This window comes from Elephantulus edwardii, unplaced genomic scaffold (genome assembly GCF_000299155.1).
Source record: "Elephantulus edwardii isolate Elephantulus edwardi_28Jun2011 unplaced genomic scaffold, EleEdw1.0 scaffold00201, whole genome shotgun sequence".
NCBI classification, from domain to species: domain Eukaryota; kingdom Metazoa; phylum Chordata; class Mammalia; order Macroscelidea; family Macroscelididae; genus Elephantulus; species Elephantulus edwardii.
In genome coordinates this window covers 2,364,048-2,384,369 of record NW_006399951.1, presented here as the reverse complement: position 1 = coordinate 2,384,369, position 20,322 = coordinate 2,364,048, and the positions used below count along the sequence as shown (strand labels likewise).

The following is a 20,322-nucleotide window of genomic DNA, read 5'->3' as shown; positions in this document are numbered from 1 at the left end:
AAGGCCGTGCTGATCTCTTGAATATTTTTCGCTCAAGAATTAACATCTTTATTGACAGCCCTCTAACCAACTCATGAGTCTGATCTCAAGAGAAGAATCGAACAAAGTATATATTCTGCCTTAGAAGAGACAAATGAATTTCACTTCAGCAACACACAAGCTTTAGATAGAGCTGTGAGTACCCAGTATTTTTCTCACAGGAATTAACTCAGTACAAGAAAGGTAGTTTGTGCCCATTAAAAAAGAAAAAAAATCACTCTGACTTGAAGGGGTCTTTGTGTTCAGCAGGGTGTCTGACCCCAAGCAGTGCATTACAACCCGAGATTCTTGTTGATCTAAAAGAAAATTCCATTGGCACTTTTTAGCAGATTTAAATCTTGATTTCTGCCCCCTCATCTCTTTGCTAATTGAAATTATCAAAATATTCAAGGTGTGAGGAAACTTACTTTTTGGAGGAGAAGGGTTGTTTAGGGGGGGAAAAAAATCTCTGTCTCTGGCAGGGAGAAAAGTGCAGCAACGAATGAAAGGAAATCCAAAACCTCTGTAAATGTTTATTAAAATTAATAAAAAAAGGAAAAAAATCTCTGTCTCAAAAAGAAAGCAAGGAGTTTTCTCCATGGAAAAAATACTGCATTTCTCTTCTACAGTTAGGTTCTGCTTTGGAATGAACTATAACCATACTGTGGGCATGGATGGCACAGTGGTTTAAAGCACTTGTTCAGTATTTGTAACCAACAGTTCATGAGTTCAACCCCCGAGCTACTCCATAGTAGACAGATGTTGCTGTCTTCTTCTACAAATGTGTGCAGCCTTGGAAACCCATGATAGCTCTTATTCTGTCTACAGGGTCACTAAAATCAGATTATCAGGACCGGCTTGATAGCTGAATTTTGTTTGGTTTCGTTTTATAACTGTAGTCACGGTTGTTGGCCAAAATAATCTGCAGATCATTAAAAAGTTCCATGCTAGCTATGCCAGCATTTGGACAGAATTTATAAAGACCTTATTTATTATGATAACTGGTGCTGGACCTTCGAGGGAATGAATGGTTCAGGCATCCAAGGATGGATGTCTTAATTGTCATCCAAAAACTACATGAGAGGCCAGACTGCATCGATAATTTCCACAGACACTATTATTCTTTATCTCCTGGGATTCCACATACTCAACACCAATTATAGAGAAAAGGCTTAAGAACGGGCAGAAAGGGCGTGAGCCGAACAGCAGGCAAAAGTGGCTTGGGCAAAAAAATCTTGTAACAAATTTAAAAATTACCAATTAAGGCAGGTTTAGGCATCATTTTCACTCATTATGACAAACTGAAAATAAAGACTGTCTGCTTGGCATAGGAGATGACAGGGACGAGAAAAACAAGGAATGTTATCAAGTAAATCTTCCCTGGGGGCAATATTTCACTGGCAGCTAGACAAACTGACCAGGAAGGAAAAGGAGGCGGGGGAAAAAATATACAAAAACAAATCCAAGACCTGAATCTCACAATCACGATGACTCTGTTGCTCCCTTGCAAAGGAAAGGCCCAAGTGTGTGTTCACAAGTGCCTACACCTTGTGTTCTGGGTGCAGGCATTACATCATGGATCAATGTGTTAGAATTGCCCTTCATTTCTAGATGTTGGTATCGTAACTTCACTGTTGGGCCCATTTTAAATTAACACACTGGTAAAATATTTTTGACAGAGAACAGAGTCGAGGTCCTCTCTGTATCTCCGCCACACATTGCACTTAACAAGGAGGGTGCGGCCTGGGAAATTGACTGGAAACCTACAGGACTGTATGCAAGATACTACTGACCAATTCCCAGGAAGCCATAGGCCCCCAATATTGTCACTTATTTCTCAAGCTCAATATTGTGCTGTCCCTAGGATTTCTTAAATAATGCACAGCAACATACACCTGCCTGCTGATGTGTCTCATAAGTTCTGTTTTGACTCTGAGAGGGATAAGCTACCATGGCCCTTCTGTGGCCCCATTAGCTTTAATGCGGGAACTTTATGAGTTAAAGCTGTTAGTCTGAATATAAACTAAGTCAGGAAGAGATACTTAGGAGGGAAAAACGACCACAATGAGAAGTGCTGCGGTCATGCGTACTGATGGGGTTGGTACTCAACTCTGGTTAAACTTCCTGGTTAGGCAGGAGGATGAATTACCCAACAGCTAACCAAAAGACTAGGAAGCCCTGGTGGCCTAGTGACAAGAAGCTGTGCTGCAATTCCAAAGGCACAGAGTTTGAGGCCACCAGCTGTTCCATGGAAGAAGGATGGACAGTCTCCTCCTGTTCGGTTAACTGCCTCTGAAAACCTGCCAGAGGGTCAGCTGTGGGTCGGTTCTGACTCCATGGTACACAACCACAATGAAAAGACTATTTGCACTCACCAAATTCACAACAGGAGAAAGATGTTAGCAGTCTGTATCCAAAAAGACTGCAGTCCTGGATACCCTATAAGGTAGTGCTACTGTCCTGTACAGCCATGGTCAGACAGACAGTAACAAAAAACAATTGAGAGAAAAACATGAATGATACTAGTCAATATTGTGACACTCATCCGGTGTGTTGTGTATACACACATACGTACATGACTGTGGATGGCTGGATGTGCATGTGGGAGACCTGAGTCTGATTTCCTGCCAGTGTGGTGATGGTGATGGGTTTTTGTTACTGGGCTGCTGGGCAGGATTCAGTGGAGTGTCCACATTCAGATGGGCTAGCAAGGAAAGCGTGGCCATTTACTTCCAATAGGACTTCTTCTAAATAGAAATATGGGACAGGTTCTGAGTCTCTATACCTCAGTAGCCTAATTTGTTTCATAAGGTTTAACTCCTGTTTTATCCAGAGAGGTATCTGAAATGAGATAACCCACAGAAAACTGCTTTGAAAAGTACAGAGTGCTATACAAATGTTGGGGATAATGAGATGTTTGACAAAAGCGCATTATTCTTTTGCTAAGAAGTGTACATCCACATTCACGTGTTTTTATCTGTGAGGGTTCTTTGAAATGGAATCAAGACCATAACCAACATCTCCCCAGTGCTGCCTGAGCTTTTTACCCAGCAACAAAGCAAAGGCTTCTTTTCATCATTCATCCTATGAGTTCAAGCACCAAGAGGGACTCTTTTACTAGAAGCGAAAATAACTTTTCTGTTCACAGCAGAAACACAGAAAATAAGTCTCCCTCTCAATGCTGATGTGAAGAAAAGGCATATTCTACAGTCGCCATCCAAAGTGCCTTCACGTGGCTTTGTGGATGGGGTGTTCTGGCGCCAGAAAGCAATGACTTCCAGTACACATTTAAATAACGAAAGCATTGAAAGCATTGAGACGTGTGTTAGAGATACAGTCTCACGTTGTTCCAGTTCTCCTCCCAGCTTTTAGTCTTCAATGGACACAGTCTCCTCAAAAAGGACAAAATGAAACCCCGCCCATTCTTCCAGCATTCAATCCGCCTGGCCATTCCTTCTGCTCTTTGCTCTCTGACTTTAGCACAGGACCCAGATCTTCTGTAAACCTGGCTCCAAACTTACTTCCCTGCAAGCTTTCCCACCCACTGCATCCAATTTTGCTTGAAGCTCTCTTGTTTGTCCACTGGGGTCTGTGCTTTTAACAAGAAGACTTGGTGATGCAGTGTAAAACATTCAGCAGCTACTGGGGAAAGTCGGCAAGCGAAACCGTCAACTACAGAGGAAATATAAGGCAGTGTGTTCTCATAAAGATAACAGCGTAGAAATGCTGCAAAGTAGTTGTATTCTACCTAAAGTGGAGCTATGGTGGCAAGAAGTTGTGCTGCAATCCCGAAGGCATGCGGTTCAAGGCCACCAGCTGCTCCATGGGGACCATGGGCCAATCTGCCATGGGATTAACTGCCTCTGAAAACTCGGAGCATCAGCTATGGGTCGGTTCTATTTCTCTGGTACACAACAACAGCAACTCTACCTTATAGGGTAGAGTCAGTCTCAGCAGCAATGTTTTGTTTGGGTAGAGCTGGTTTGTGCTGGGATTAACCCAAAGGGGGTTGGTTTGAGGCAGCACTCTGAAAAAGAAGACTGGTGATCGGTTTCTGCAAAGATTAGCCACAAAAACACACTACGGAGTAATTCGGCTTCATAACACATGGGCCTCCATAAACTGGAATAGACAGCGATGGGCTTGGGGGCTTCTGGATCTTTCCATGGCTGGGGAGGAGATCTTTTCCATGTCAGTCTACTGAAACCCTACCCAACCTTCAAGGCGTTTTATACAGCGGTATTTTCATGCAGTTTTTCCTGTATGTCTAAGCAACTGTAGTCTCCTTTCTTTAGAAATAATTTGTAATTTCCTCAGATTTAATTTTTTTAAGGCATTTGTTTTATGTCTCTTGTTAACCATTCTATCTTTCCTCCCCAATAAGGACACACAAAAGCTCCGAAAGTAGAGAGGGCCTTGCTAGTGGACTTTTTTTTTTTTTTAAGTTTATGATGGAAAACTTCAAACACAGACAAACTCAACAGAAGGCCTTGTTTATTTTTCTTTTCCAATGGGGCCAATCACAGTGTTTTGCATGTAGCAGAAGTAAATTTAAGTAATTAGGGCCTTAGGCAAATGGCAGTGTCTGTCTGAGTTTCCTGAATGGTTAAGCTCTTCCTTGGTAACACACATTGACATGGCCAACCCGCACACCTGTAGGATTACCGTCAAGTCAGGTTAAATGTGTTTACCAACTTTCAAACACAGGGTTAAGTGTTTATCCTCGAGCTTAGATGGGATAGACTCTATGTGGGGACAGAAGGAGAGAAGAGTTCTTTTCTAATGTGGATACTGGTTGTTGATGATGGCTGCATAATCTGTTTAATGTAGTCAGTGTCACAAAATAGTTCATGCATTAAATTTCATTTTATAACAGAAAGCCAAAGAAAGAGGGAAAATTACCTGAGATAATTCAAATTTGGGTGTATATTTGTGTGGTTTTCCTAGGGAGGCACATTTCTTATTTGTTGACAGATCACCTAAAACACCCAACATCTCTCTGTTCATAAAGAAATTGTAAATTTTCTCTACATTGCATTATTCATTGATATAACTATTATTTTTAAGATGTCTTCCCCTTCCCAAACCACAACCACATTATCTTAGGCAGACATCTTTAAAACAAAAGGGAAAAAAAACAAAAACCAAAAACCCCACCAAACAAAAATCTCATGCATCCTTTAGCCTATTAATTTTTGCTACTACTGAGTGTGCTTGTGTGTATTTGGGGGCAGAGGGTGGGGCAATGAAATCCTTAAATCGAACCAGAATTCTGGAATGATAGATTACATGTCCATGCTGTGTCATATCCAATTAACTCAAATTGACTGTACACAGCATTATTCTGTTAGTGCATGGAAGATCAATAAATATGGGAGACACCCACCCCAGCTCTCCACTTTCCCATCCGACTCAAGTAGGTCTGAGACGGATCATGCTACTGTGATGTGTACACCACAGCTAAGGCAGGCAGGTGGTGCATAGACACCATTCAAACTCAGCCTATTCAATCCCAACTCCTCTAACTCTCCATTCATGCATAGCAAAACACCATCTGGTCCTATTTTGCCTCCAGCAATCACAGCTGACCAAAAAAACGATAATAACAGCTGTTGCAAAACAAAAGCCAAACAAAGGGGGTGGGGGTGGGGGGTAAGAAAAGGTTAGATTGAAGTCCAGTGCTGAAAAATGCTCCGTGAAGTGCGAAATAGGGAAGCAGCCCATTCAGACGTCGAAAGCTGCTGAATGGACTCAGCGAGGACGCCTTCAACGAGATAGGAATCCATCTGTCTAGCAAGCCTTCGACCTCCATCAGGTGGTAATATACTGCAGAAATTATGCTACATGAAGGCATTTAAGCTTTTGTTCTTAGAGCTGGGAACTAATGACCTCAAGTCAGCTTAAAAAAAAAACCCAGAAAAAAAACCCCAGAAAACAAACAAAAAAACCCCCCAACTCCTTATGTTCTTTCATCATATAGCAATGCAGGTTAACATCAGAGGGGGAAACTCAGGGGGAGAGAGGCTGGCCTAGTTTAACCAGAGTAATATTGTCTACAAAGTAAGGGAAGAGAGAAGGTGGATGTGATGGAAGACGAGGAGGCTGTTTAATATCTGTGGATCACTCGGACGGACAGCCACCCTCATCAGGTAGCACAGCTCTCATGCCAAGTTTTCATTACCCTGATTTATTTCTGATCTGTACCCCAAGAAAGAAGACCAAGTAGTCAACTTTAGTCTTAGGAGTAGAAACCAGTCACATGCATAAAGTGAAATACAAGTTGATGCTTAACATGCTTTCACTGAGTCCCGAAAAAATATTGTGGTAACAAGTTTAGGGATTTCTATTCATGACTCAGTCTTCTGACATTTTAAATACAGCTATGAGCTGTGTAACTTCAATTCTTGCACCATCTAACTGTATGTATGGCCAAGGTCCCAACCCTCTTAAACCTTGAATTAGAAAATTTGAGGTACACAGAATGGTTCATAATGACAAAAGGGTGCAATTTTGTGGCATATATCAAAATATTATTACTGGGGGGTGGGAACTCAACAGAAAAAATACCCAATGGAAGGGAAAAAAAAAACCAACCCCAAAACATTATTACTATATTTTGTATTAAAAATGTTTTCGTGTATCTGCAAATGTTTAATTTTTTTAATGCACAGAAAGGTACACTACATACTAAGATGGACATTTGATTGACCATATATCTAACTGTTGTGACTTAATGTACAAATTCAACTTAAAGACAGATTTAGGAATGGAGCGCATTGGTAATGCAGGTAATATGCCTGTATATTGCAGGGTCTGGATAGCATCCAAATGACACAATGTTGTGTTTCACAGAAGGTATTGGATGTTAAGTGACACATGACTGTACTTAGTTTTGCCTGGTGATTAATTTTTTGAACTGTAGTTATTAAACTATTTTTTTCCTTGAAATTGCCTGTCAATGGCTTAGCAGCATTTAATCAGAGGTGATAAAACCCAAGATTTATAAAATCATTTAGTAGATGTTACAACACCTGCTTCTAACTGCAAACAGCTGAAAACAGTCTTCACTTGCAATTAAGTCTTATCACTAGTGACATTTTTATCCAAGCAATACTTCATGGGTTTTCAAAATGACAATTACAGAACTAATACACAATTACTGTCACATGTAGTTTAACAATTAATTTTGAAGACATTTGTCTAAAGGTTTCACAACAGAATATAAAATGGGTCTTATTGTTATGTAATGTTCGTTTCGATTCACAGAAAAATCTTCCACCATCAGCCCTGCTCCTGATGGTTCAGAAGCAAGCAAATGACTTCTTTGTGGAACACAATTACCCCTTGTAGATTACGCATCATCCTAAGATTGTTTGAACATTGATACCTGCCAACTAATACGTCTTATGAAAAGCTTCCATTTGGACATTAATTTTTATGTAACAAGAAATCTATAAATTTATAATTAGAATATCTTGCTGCTCAGTATTTGTACATAACACAGTGTATGAGAAGGGTATGAAATATTGAAAGCGGAATTCATTATTCATAAGCCACAACATACAGTAAATATTCCTTGAACCACAACAACAACTTTTAGAAATCCATATTCCATTATTTTTAATGTCTTGCCCAGGCGAGCTACAGATCCCACCACTCACAACCTCATTCTTTGCAGATGAAGATTCTGGTCAGGGTTGACACTTGCTGTTTTTAATTTTCATCTTATCATAAGCAGTTTAAGATTGTTGCCAGGGGTAATTTGCAATTTTTATCAAGACCTCTTCATTATAGCTTCTGACAGGACAGATGCTGTAATTAATCACGTAAGACAACTGGGGCTGGTGGTCACACTGCTCTCAATGAGGAAGCGCTGCCGATTGGGAAAGGGAGTGAGAAGCTGGCACAGGAACGGTCCTTGTGGGCTACCAGTTAGCGTTCGCCACCCGTGTCCACAGAAATAACACTGCAACATCAGCTCGTCCTAGCCCCAAATTTAAAACCACTTTCCCCCTTTTGTATATTTACCTTGCACATGCATCTTAAGAAAAAGAAAATGATAAACATTATTTCCTGTGATTTGTTTGTGTCCTTTGTTTGTCATGGTTATTGTTATTTCCTACTAAAAACGGAAGGTGATGAGAAACAGCACTTGATGTGTGACATCATTCCCCATCGTGTATGCATTCAAGGACTAATAATGAAACTCGACATAGCATTTTATTTTAAGCGTGAGCAGTTTCTTTGTAGTTGCATCAAAATACAGTCCACAGTTTTTACTGAAATGTGTTTATTCTATTGCAAGATAAAAGCATTTTTTAGTTAAGCAAAATACAAACAACTTAATTGCTGCTATCATAACTCATAAAAAAGTATAAAACAGCATAAAAACACAATAAGCAACATAGCAATGAATGGTTTATGTCACCAGTGTTTACCTTAAAGCCTTGTTTATGAAAACTTTACAACACATGATAGGAAAACTTACAACTTTGAAAGAAAATATTTACACTGATTATTCAGATGCGATGTTCCTTTTAAATATTCTACCAGTATTACATCATAATAAAACCTCTTGCTCTTTTTTAAATGTTAGCTTCTGTAATAACCGTTTCCATTAAGTGCATTTCCCTTTTAAAAATACAGTGTTTTATTTATTTTTTGAAACTTGTCACTCAAAACACAGAATATAATATTCACATTTCTTCTCTTCTAATTGGAATGAATGCCATGGGCTAGCAGTGGTCATAGATACTGTTACAACATATCTTGTACAACATAGTTTGATTTGGAGAACTCATGGATAAAAACTGAAAACGAGGCAATAACTGAATCTAGTCCCTTGTAATGTGTTTGTTGTTTTTTTGTTTTTATGGAGAAATTTAGGAGGGGGGGAATAAGAGCTTTGGCAAAAGTCTGTGATTTACATTATTTTTCTCATGACAAAAAAAATGCCATCAACTATTCATGTCATACAAATGTTTGTATGAAACTGAATCTTCGTATTTCAGGTAGTTACGACTGTGCTTTTTTTTTTAAACTTTTAGGGCTTCAAAAGTTCAAAGAGCCTTGAAGTGTATGGTGTATTCATTTTCAGGAGTAATAAGGCCAGGGTCTGTGACTCAGAGAGGCCAGTTTATAGTCATTAGTATGTCCCAGGATTCATTACACGGTTTGATTCACATATTGTAGGTACAGCCTGAATAAATAAAAAAAGGCATCACTTAAAAGAGCACAGCTTTTCTTGCTTAAAAACAAAGTTATGTAGAGTCACTAAAAGATGACACCCAGCTACACAGTAGTTCTTACTGCCTATCTAATAGACACTTGTGAGGACCGTTTGATCTGTTCCACATTGCCGCGTAACCACCACCAATGCACGCGTTTCAGCCACATCCCGTTTACCCACCGGTGCCGCCCTCTGCCACCCATGCAACCCCACCTGCTCTGTCCGTCATCAGAAAATACTGACCTGCGATAATACTGGAGTCTGTGTCTGAGATTGTATTTGTGACTGGTGCTGCTGGGAGGCAGGCTGGGGGCTCCCGATGGCGGGGAGAGGGGAGGTGATCTGGGAGGTGACGGGGGAGTGCTGCCGAGGAGAAGGCTGAGACTGGTGCTGCATGTGCTGCAGCTGCTGCAGCTGGAGATGCTGCTGCAGCTGCTGCTGGCTGAGCTGCTGCTGCAGATGCTGCTGCTGTTGCTGCTGCAGGTGCTGCTGCATGTGGTGCTGGAAATGCTGCTGCTGCATCTGCTGCTGGATTTGCTGATGCATCTGATGCTGCTGGAGTTGCTGCTGTTGCATCTGCTGCATCTGCTGCTGCTGCTGTTGTTGCTGCTGCAATTGCAGCTGTTGCTGCTGGCTTTGCACGGAAGGACTCACTTGGGTGGAGGAGGCAGAGCCAACCATGGCTGTTCCCATGGAGCTTATCAGCGGAGCCCCAATGTTTGATGGCATGTTGGCGGCAATGGTGACCGACGTGACGATCTGGTTCACGGGGAGTCTCATGGTTAAGGGCTTGGGAGCGATGGACCGCGGGAGCGACTGCTGCAGAGTCTGAGGCGACGCCGACACAGTTCCATGTTGGGACAGTGGAGTGTTGAGGAGGAGGGAGGATGTCAGATTGGTGGAAGCCAGGGTCTGCTGAACAGAACGAATGGTCTGGGCTTCTGCTGATTCAGCGGCGGCCTGGATTTCAGGGAGGAGGGGATGTTCCACAAAATTAAAACACAAGTTTGAGGTCAATTCATTATAAAAGTAGCCACCATTGTGCAAGCCTGCTAGGATTCAAGACTTGCCATTAGATGCCTTCTTAGACCTTCCCATTGACAAGTAGAGTCAAATTTCCCGCCCTTTTGAATCCAGATAGGCTTTGCACCCTTGCTTTCGTTCACAGCTTGTGGTGAAAATGACACTGTCTCAGTTTCAAGCTGATGCTACAAAAAGGCTCTGCCCCCTTCCTTCCTCTATAGAAATTACTGCTGTTACGTGACAGGCAGGGCGTCTGGTTACCCTGTCACTTAGGGGTCAGTTCGCTCTCAGCCAGGAACTACCCGCCATCAATGCCAATGAGACTATCTTTCATTGCCAGCACCACCCTCTCAGCTCCAAAGATCCTACCACCAAACCAGGCCTAGATCTGAGGAACCAGCTAGCTGTCCGTCTCCAAGATACATACATGCTTATTTACCTTACTCATCAGAATTCTGGGTTGTGTACTATACAGTACTACCGTGGCAAAAGAGAATGAATACATATTTAAAAGCAATCATTCCTCATGTTTATGTCCATAATAATTCATTGAATATTATCCTAAAGATGTTGGAATACAGGTGCTTGTGTTCAAAACCAGCTCTACTACCTAGTAACTTTGTGACGTGGGAAAATTCAATACATTTTTCTGCACCTCGGTTTCCCTATCTGCAAAAATGAGGCTATATGGAACGGAGCCCACATAAAGGCACTGGAAATTAAGTATCTCTTCAAGATTGAGAACAGTGTCTGGCTCCTCGAAACACTTGTTGTTGTTATGTGCCGTCGAGTCATTTCCGACTCATAGCGACCCTATGTACCACAGCCCTAAACCCTGCTCTATCCTGCGCCAACCGCACCGCCTCTGATACTCCCATCCTGATTACCCCAGTCACCGAATCAATCCATCTCATAGAGGGTCTTCCCCTCCTGCGCTGTCCCTCCACCCTCCCAAGCATGATGTCCCTCTCCAAGGACCCATCCCTCCTGGCAACATGTCCAAAGTATGTCAGACGAAGCCCCAGAATCCTTGCCTCCAAGGAGCAGCTTAGGGACACTTACGAAGTTTCGAAACACTTAGGAAGTGTTAATTATGCTTTTAATTGACAACAACTATCTCTAGAAAACAATGCCTACTAAAAATTTTCCAACCTCTGATATTTATTTGGGTAATAACTTACAATAGCACTTGCCTAAATATATTAGGAAGATACACTAGGATTCCTCAGTGATACTAAATTGAAATCGGTACAATTTTTATAAATGTTTTCTAGGTATTCTGAAGGAATACCAGACTTTATCAGAGATGTCACATAGGAAGGATGGTCAATATGACTTTATATAAAATGTTATAAGACAAATAAATCTAAGGCTCAAAATGGAGAGAATTTATATACTTTGATGCAAATTGCACATGATTACCTCTCTTTTACTAATGCAACAGTATTTGGAATGGATCTTTTTCAAGACTAATTTTCCTCTTGTTGTCATATGACATGAAGCCCACTGTGACTCAGTGGCCCTGCATGGCTGAGTCAAACTGGCTAGGGTTTTCTAGGCTGTAATCTTTACAAGATCAAATTGTCAGGTCTTTTTCAGAAGAACGGTAGGGTTTGAAATGCTGACTTTTAGTTAGCTGGTGAATACCCAATCACTGGGACCACTTTTAAACTCTATATTCTTACAATGTAATGGGGTTTGGGTGAGAAGTCCCAAGATGGTGCAATTCTCATCAGTTAAACCTGCTAGGATGTTAATCTAAAGTTGGGGCTTCAAGTTCTTCCAGAGGCATATCTGAAGAGAGGTCTCGTAAACTATATCCAGAAAAGCAGCCACTGAAGACCCCACAAAGTACAGCTCTATTGTGGGGATCAATTGGAAATGATTCAATGGCAAGTTGTGGTTTTATTTTCTTATGTGGTTGTGAAGAATACAGTACAGAATGAATACACACACACACACACACACACACACACGTCTGAAATCCCATCTTGAGTGAGCAGAACTGCAGGCATAAATTCAATGCACAAACCTCATTATTGTAGGTCAAGGCTATGATCTGGCTTTCCATAACCTTGCTCCCAGGATAAGTTAGTTCCTCTCTCTAAAGATACAGATACCACCTTATTCTGCCTTATATAGTGTCCTTGTGTGCAAGGGCTAGAACTACATGCCTCAACTCTTCCTTTCTCTGGCTTTCAATTCTTTTAATGATTTTCAGTCTTCAAGATCACGTAGCTAACACTCTGAAGAACCAAGCCTCCTTCTTTTACAATATTTTACTATGGTTTTGGCAAAAGCTCACAGAGCAAATCTGTTTTCTTTTCAACAATGTATACACATTTTATGGCCTTAGTTACAATCCCCTCAATGGAGTAATGCTCAGCCCACTTCCTGGGGGTTCCTCACTTACAATCACCCTTCTTAGCTGCCCTTTTCTAGCTTCTGATCTTTGATTTTAGGCAAATGTTATCCTTTTGTTCTCATCTGCTTGACTGTTCTTAGGAGCACATGCCTTAGGAATGTTATGGTCACTGCATAGGCCCGAAGTTTGGATGAAAGGACAATGTCAGGGGTGAACTGCATTCCACAGTTTCTCCCACTTTGTCCAGTACTTTCTGTGGTGACCCTGGTCAAAGTGGTCAGAAGTGGTAACAGAGTACCCTGTGTGTATGTGTATGTGTCTGTCTGTTTCAAATTGGATCATTTTATTTATCATTTATGTGGAAGTTTCCAGAACAAATTAATGAACCCTCTTCTTTAAGTTGTGAGGTTCTTCTGAGTTGTGCTGCTTGGATGAGGTCACCATATTGGCAGCTATCTCCCATCATTGGCTCAGGGTACAATTATTTTAAATTTACATCTCAAAAGTTTGCCTGCCCGGTCACTGAGCATAAACTTAGGAACTTCCCCAAAATTGCACTTAATTACCATCTGGGTAGTTCAGATTTAGAGTTATTAATTTTATATTCCCTCGTGCTGGTTCTGGAATCATTTGAGTTCCATTCTGAAATATTTCTGAATCCTGACATTAACATTCAATATATAGAGTTTAAGTTCGCTCTTCTAAGTCATTCATACACTTGATGACCCCAATTCTGGTTGCTATTTCCTGACTGCCCTGGAGTTATTGGTTCTTGGATTAAATCCATGTATTGTCAATTATTCATGCTCTAAAGCACAAAGATCACCTATACCTGCTTCTGGGTAAATGAATGACAACATCATCAGTCAGCACAGGGAGTAGGGAGGACACGCACACTGTTACTTTAACCACTCAACTCCATCTAATTAGCAACCACCTAGACCTCAATGCTAACAAGTATGCCCTGCAAGATCTGTTGTTTGCCACCTCTATCCAAATCTGAGAACAGAAAGTGTATATAGTCCAGATTCTCAGAGAAAGAAAGTTTGCTTTTGACCTTAATAATGTTTTATCCTTCTAATGAAGTGGCAAGTATGCTGAGAGTCTCTTCAAGGGCAAGAGGGCCTTTGGTGCTTGGATCTGAGCAGGTGCCAAGGGTAGGCTTTAATCAGCAGAAGCAGCATCTTCAGTGAAGAAGAAGGAAAAGGGAATGGGAGCTTTTACGCTTTTACAATGGCTTTGCCAGTATCACCGACTGCGCCCTGAAGTACTGTGTGGTACTGGAGACATTAACAGTGACAATGGAATGGCATTCATCTGCCAAAGAAAAGGTAACATCCTAGTTTATCAACCCAAAAGTCCCTCTAAAGTCAAGGAAGGCAAAAGATAAAGTTCGTGAAATGTTTTAAAATTTACGTAGTAGTAAATTCTTATCTGCATGATAATAGCAATGACTCAGTAGCATTTACGTTGGGATACTGGTGCAATTTACAATATACTTGGGTCCATATATCTCTAGTGTTCCATATTTAGAGAATAATTTAAGGGAGTTCTAGTAGTCCAGCGGGTAGAGAGTAGCACTGCCAACCCAAAGGCATGTGGTTCAAGCCTACCTTGAACTGCTCTGAGGGAGAAAGATGGGCACTCTCCTCCCTGGTGGTGGTTTACAGCCTCTGAAAACCTGCCTGAGGGTCAGCGATGGGGCAGTTCTGACTTGACGGTAATGAGTTTTAAGGTTTTTGTGAGGAAAATAATTTTACATTAGCATGAAGATGATTTATTTGTACTAACAGAACACTTCGGCAAAGCACCTTATCTCCATAATGTAACCACTGGAAAATTTACAACATGAGGTCCAAAAGTGTACAAATAAATGTACCTGCAAGGACCTTGTAAAAAGGACATTAGCACAGATCTCAGTGTCTGACACAAATAAGGAAGAAGAGACTCAAACCTTGTCTGAAGAGCTGGGACACACATCCAGAGGACTGAGTGAATCTCTTAGAAACAGTTTCTTTAGATTGAGACACTGAATGAACATATAGGTTTCATGCCATCATTATTCAGGTAATTGCTAACGGAAACAAGTTTCTGAGTTCTTGAGATGCTACTTTCCCCACTCTAAGAGGAGCTGCCTGTGTCCACTCAAGGCTCCAGGGCAGCTCACCATCACCTAACCACCCCCTCTCCCGGGGCTGCCCGCACAGGCTCACCTTGGAAACCAGGCTCGCCCGGTACGCGGCCAGCGCCTTCAGGTACTCTTTTTTGGCAGCTTCGGTTTTCCTTTTATATACCTATTAAGAGACCACAATTAACACCATCTTTAGCACATAGTTCCTCAGCCGTAAAATAACTCTCGCACAAACTAGGTCACGATGAAACTCATATAAAAGCATTGTTCCTACTGACTTGACTCTAACATGTCAAGACAAGCATGTTTAAACCTCTAAATAGGACGCCTTCCAAGGAAAGGAACCTGGTGGTGGATGTGGTTTACAAGTGGCTGTAACATGCAGGTTGGCAGTCTGAACCCATCCAGTGGCTCCGTGGGCCTGGAGAGTGACTCCCTAAAGATTAACATGTGACCATGGGGTCTATTACAACGCACAGTGCCCCTGAAGGACACGACAGCACTGCCCCACAGGGTTTCTGAGGTCCTCTGAGGCCGCCAGCCACTCCTCGGGAGAACGATGTGGTTATGCCTCTGTACTGATTTAGAAACCCTGTGGGTTGGCTCTATTCTGTCCTTCAGGGTCACTATGGGTCACAATCAACTCCAAGACAGAGAGTTGGGTTTTATTTAATGCATTAAGGCTTTGGAGAACCAGACTGCTTCATTTTTGTCCCACGAAGGTGCTTTCAGCTAAGCTTAAAACCTCAAAAACAATGGAGCAATTGTCCTCTTTAAGACAAGGTTAGGGGGCTCTGGCGGCTTAGCAGTAAGGCGTTGTGCGGCCAACCCCAAGGCAAGCAGTTTGAATCCACCAGCTGCTCTGTGGGAAAAAGATGAGCAGTCCCTGCCTCTGATTTATCGTCTCTGAAAACTGGCTACATGGTCAGCTGAGTCAGTGAGCAGTGGGTGTTCCGACTCCACGGTACACAACCACGGTAACAACAAGACAGAGCAACCATGAGTGGGAAGGAATCACAGTTGCTAACAATCACAACAATCACAAGGTCAGCTTCTCTGCTCGCAGCCTGGGGTCCTCGAGAGGCACAGTGGAGGGCTTTCTGTTAAAACAGCAAATTAGCTGCAAGGACGACCGTATTCACTTCCAATGACTGAAGTTACAGAGAGTATCTCATTTCCCCATCAGTGTCATCTCTCCTGCACAGTTTTCTCAACTCTACTCAATCAGAGACAAAAACTGTCTAGCGTGTGAACAAGAGAAGAGAAGAGAGAAGGAAGCCTTTCAACATATGTTTTGGGGTTTTATCCCCCCCTCTTTTGGGGTGAGAAGTCATAAATAGCAAAAGATGGAAGAGTTCTATTAGCAAGATCAATGCGCTCTAGGAATAAAAGGCATCATTTTAAACAGATTTGGGCTCCCTTCCTTGGTTTTATTTTCCTTTTTTAACAGCGATCAGATGGCTGGGTGTTAGCCCAAAGTCTTGCTATCTTTCTCTCCAGAGTTTAAAAGGGAGGGACAGCTCTATGACCCTCCCTTATCATTGCATTTCAAGGGAAGAAAACCAGCCTGCCACCCACTCAGCAACCTATCTGAGGACAAACAGGCCAAACGTGTAGGCATACCACCTCCGTGAGCTAGTAGGAAGGAGCGCCGTGATTTGCTCAGGAAAACCAAGGGCTTTCCACTCTTCATTCCCTAAATAATGATTCTATTTGGGCACTAATAGGGGTCCATTCTTCTGTTGATATGTGAGTCTTAACTCCTGTTCATGGTAACTGGTGCTTAGGAAAAGGAGCAAGGGAGGACTGACCCCCACGACACCCGTTCTTCTGTTTGTGTGGAGGAGGTGGCTGAGGAAGAAGAGGCGAGACTCCAGAGGAAGTTCTCTCCCACCAGCATAGCTAATCTCTGAATACCTCTCATTCTGATGAGCTTTCAGATGAACTTGGAATAAAATTTCAAAATGTCCAGTGACAATAATGAGACAGGCAGGGGCGGCTTCAAAGTTTGGAAACCCACCAGGACGGGACAAAGGTTCAGAAAGATGATCAAGGAAAAGGCAAGCAGAATAGGCCTTAGTCCCTTTGTACTGCTCCTTTTGAGCAAAAGAAGAAAAAAGCCACATTATTTAAAATGAAAAGTTTATTCTCAAAAGTTTATGCTTGTAGGACACTGCCTGGATGTCTTCCAGTCTTCCTCTGAGTGGGTTCTGGACAGTCACTGTCCACGAAGTGGCCCGAGAAAGCTGTTACAGCCCCCAAATGAGGGGGGATTCAATCACCAAATGATTGTTTGTATTCATGTGCTGTTTTAATTCTGTAGCTTTACAAGGCTTTCATGGAAGGTCATCAGTGCCATTACGGGATACTATTCTATTTGCTCACAAAAAGGCACAAGGAATACTCGGGTCACTTTGGAACGCTGGGCCCGTGATGGATTTTTCTTACCTGCTTTTGCTCTTCTCCGAGGCTGTCCCACATAGATGCTACGATTTTGGAGACTTCTCCAAAGGTTGCATTTGGGTTCTGACCTTTAATTGCAGCCTGCGTGTCTCTGAAAAACAGGGCATATGCTGATACTGGCTTCTGGGGCTCATTGGGATCTTTCTTTTTCTTTTTCTTTGGAGTCTTGGGCTTCTTGCCAGAATCTGGAGCAGCTCTTTTCTCTCCAATGGCCTGCAAAGCAGAGGGGGGAAAAATCCTCACTGTCTACAATGTACGAGCAGAGAATGCAGCAAAGACTTACCGGGCTCCCAATTGTTCCTTTAAGGTTTTGTTAAGCATCATCAACAGATGAATCACCACAAAAGGGGGGAGGGGTAAATTTGCTTAGGAGTTAACTGGGTAGCAGAGATTAGCATTTAGAACATTGATTAATGAGGCCCAGAAGTATCTTCAATACATTTGCAGCATATGCTCTAAATAGCAATTATGAGTAATGAAAAACAGAACACACTGTACTAGCCAGGCTATATATACGCTATGCTCTACAAGTACACATAAACAGGGCACTTTAGAACATCGGAGATTTAAAGGAGAAGCTTCCGCAAACCTCACGACCCTGAGCCTATTCGCAGCATTTAAACCAGGGCTTTGTCACAGTCACATGCCACCGGAAGGAATTTCTTTTTCAGACAAATTTTTATTTTAACACAATGTTGCCTGGTTAACAGGTCTCTGGAAACTCAAATGGAAATTAGCCATACTCCCTAAAGGAGCATAATAAGGAAAAGGTCATCTTTACTTTATTATTATTTTTAAATAATCACTTTTAAAAGAATAAGATAAAAAGAAGTGTAAAAATGTCAAAACTGCTGTAAGTGGATGGAGAAAGGAAATTGATGTTCTTCATAAAACTGAAAACCTTTAAAAGAGCAATAATTGACACTTAAAAATTGCCGCCAAGACTAAGAATTCTTATTATGCCCAGTAAGAAGCCCTGTCTATAGAAATACTGACACCAGGACTCTCACAACAATATAAACCGTGGGCGATCAGAATCTGTACCTGTGTAACCCCTTAGATTTATCTACCACTAAAGAGTTGATGTACCATATTACATGGATATACACCAACCATGGCAGCTGTGGGTGGTGCAGTGGCTGAACATTGGAAGGCTTTCTGAAAGGCCCAAAGTCTGAAGTCACCGGCCTTTCTGTTGGGGAAAGATGTGGCAACCAGCTTCCCTAAAGTTTGACAGCCTAGGAAACCCCACAGGACAGTTCCACTTTGTCCCACAAGGCTACTCTGAATTGGAAATGAATTTAACACAAGTGGGCTTGGGGCTCCTTACTCACTTGCCAGCATCATCCAAGTTTACTGATCATCCAAAATACTTACTTGGGAATCAGGGGAAAGAACTTATTGACCATGTTTTATCTCTCTAGATTAAAATATGGTTATACTGAAGATAATTTGGCAGTGAACTTCATCAAGAACCTTAAGTGTCTGACAAAATCTAATTTAAGATCCAGACTTGGGCAAGATCAAACTATGACTCAAACTACGACCAGTTTGACTTTTAATGACCTTGACTCTTGAGTCCTAATTCAAATTTTCAAAGAGGTGCAATTACTTTTGGATGGTCATTTGGTACTTTTTTTCGGTACAATTACAAAAACTGTTAGGAAATTATTTTATCTGATAATTCTCATTGAGAGCTCTGAATCCTTAAGAAAACTCTTGTCTAATTCTAGGTTAGGAGGCTTAGGTAAGGAGTCTACTGGTAAGGAACTGTGCTGCCAACCCAAAGGCATGTAGTTCAAATCCACCAGCTGTTTCCTGGGAGAAAGATGAGCAATCAATTCCTGTGCTACTTACAGGTTCTAAAAACCTGCTGGAGGGTCAGTTACAGGTTGGTTCTGACTCAGCAGTACTTAAAATGACAACTTCAGGTAGATCCACAGTTTGTACTACTTGAAAGATAACACCACCAATGTTATTAGCTAAGCCCTGCACAAAAGAATGTCAACCACTGTCTAGTCAGTATCACCTCAGCATTGGCTGTGGATCAGATTATTGTGATCCGTGGATTTTTGTTAACAGGTTTTCAGATGTAAGTCACCAGGCCTTTCTTCCTAGTCTGTCTTATTCTGGAAACCTCACTGAAAACATTTTAGCATCATAGCAATAAACCAGCCTCTACGGACACATGATGGTTGTATATAAATCACCACCACTGCCTCCAAACAACATCCAAACTAGTAGCTTCAGATGGTGTTAAGCCATGCCTCACTTTTCCAAAATATTATCGGTCATAACTCATTCATTCAGAATCTCTGTAGATACCACTAGGATTGTGGAGGTCTGGTATGTGGTTTTTTTGGTATTGTGGGGTTTTTTCCTAAATTCTCAGACTAAGGGCAATTTGATTCAGTCTAATTAATGAAGTCTCGTTGCCATCTCTGTAAAACAACACTTAAATGCTGGAAACACCTTAAGTCTCTTTCTTGGAGAACCAGGACTTGCTTTAACCACCATCACATTTTAAAAGAATAAACCAGGGATAAAGAATCTCACAGAAATTCTTTTAGAAGTTCAGAATTTTTAAAAAAAATTCAGAATTTCCCTAAAATAAAGAAATGAATGAGGAACTGTGTATCTTTAAGACAAGGTTAAGATGAAGACATGGCTTTACCCAAGAGATATTCGGCAATAGTTTTAAATTATCCTGCATCATTCTCACTCTGTCAGACATGCTCAAATCCAATGTTAAAATGACTGTGTCACTTCATCTCTTTGAGGCTCTTCCTTCTCTTTTGCTGACCCGCTATTTTTTTTTTTCAGCATGGTGTCTTTTTTCAACAGACTGGGACCTCCTGACAACAAGCCCGAGTACGTGAGGTGAAGTTTCACCATCTTTGCCTCGAAAGAACACTCTGGTTATACTTTCTTCAAGACACGCTTGTTCGTACGTTTGGCAGTCCGTGGCATATTCAATATTCATCTCCAGCACCAGAATTGAAAGGCATGGATTACTCTTTGGTTTTCCTCATTTATTGTCCAACTTTCAGAAGCACAGGAAATATATGAAGAGACCGCAGCTTGGAGCAGCCA

At 41.6% G+C, this 20,322-nt stretch overlaps 1 protein-coding gene across 2 annotated transcripts in view; it reads right to left on the bottom strand.

The window, feature by feature from the left end:
* Nucleotides 1–8,220: 8,220 nt before the first annotated feature.
* The window catches only part of TOX3 (TOX high mobility group box family member 3), a 129,290-nt gene continuing 117,188 nt past the window's right edge, over nucleotides 8,221–20,322 (bottom strand). For both annotated transcript variants that reach the window (XM_006897102.1, XM_006897103.1), the window contains 3 exons: nucleotides 17,215–17,442; nucleotides 14,849–14,929; nucleotides 8,221–10,207 (listed from right to left, as the gene is read on the bottom strand). In XM_006897102.1, the coding sequence (XP_006897164.1) occupies nucleotides 9,476–10,207; nucleotides 14,849–14,929; nucleotides 17,215–17,442 (1,041 nt within the window). In that variant the 3' untranslated portion in view covers nucleotides 8,221–9,475. The remainder of the gene's footprint in view (nucleotides 10,208–14,848; nucleotides 14,930–17,214; nucleotides 17,443–20,322) is intronic.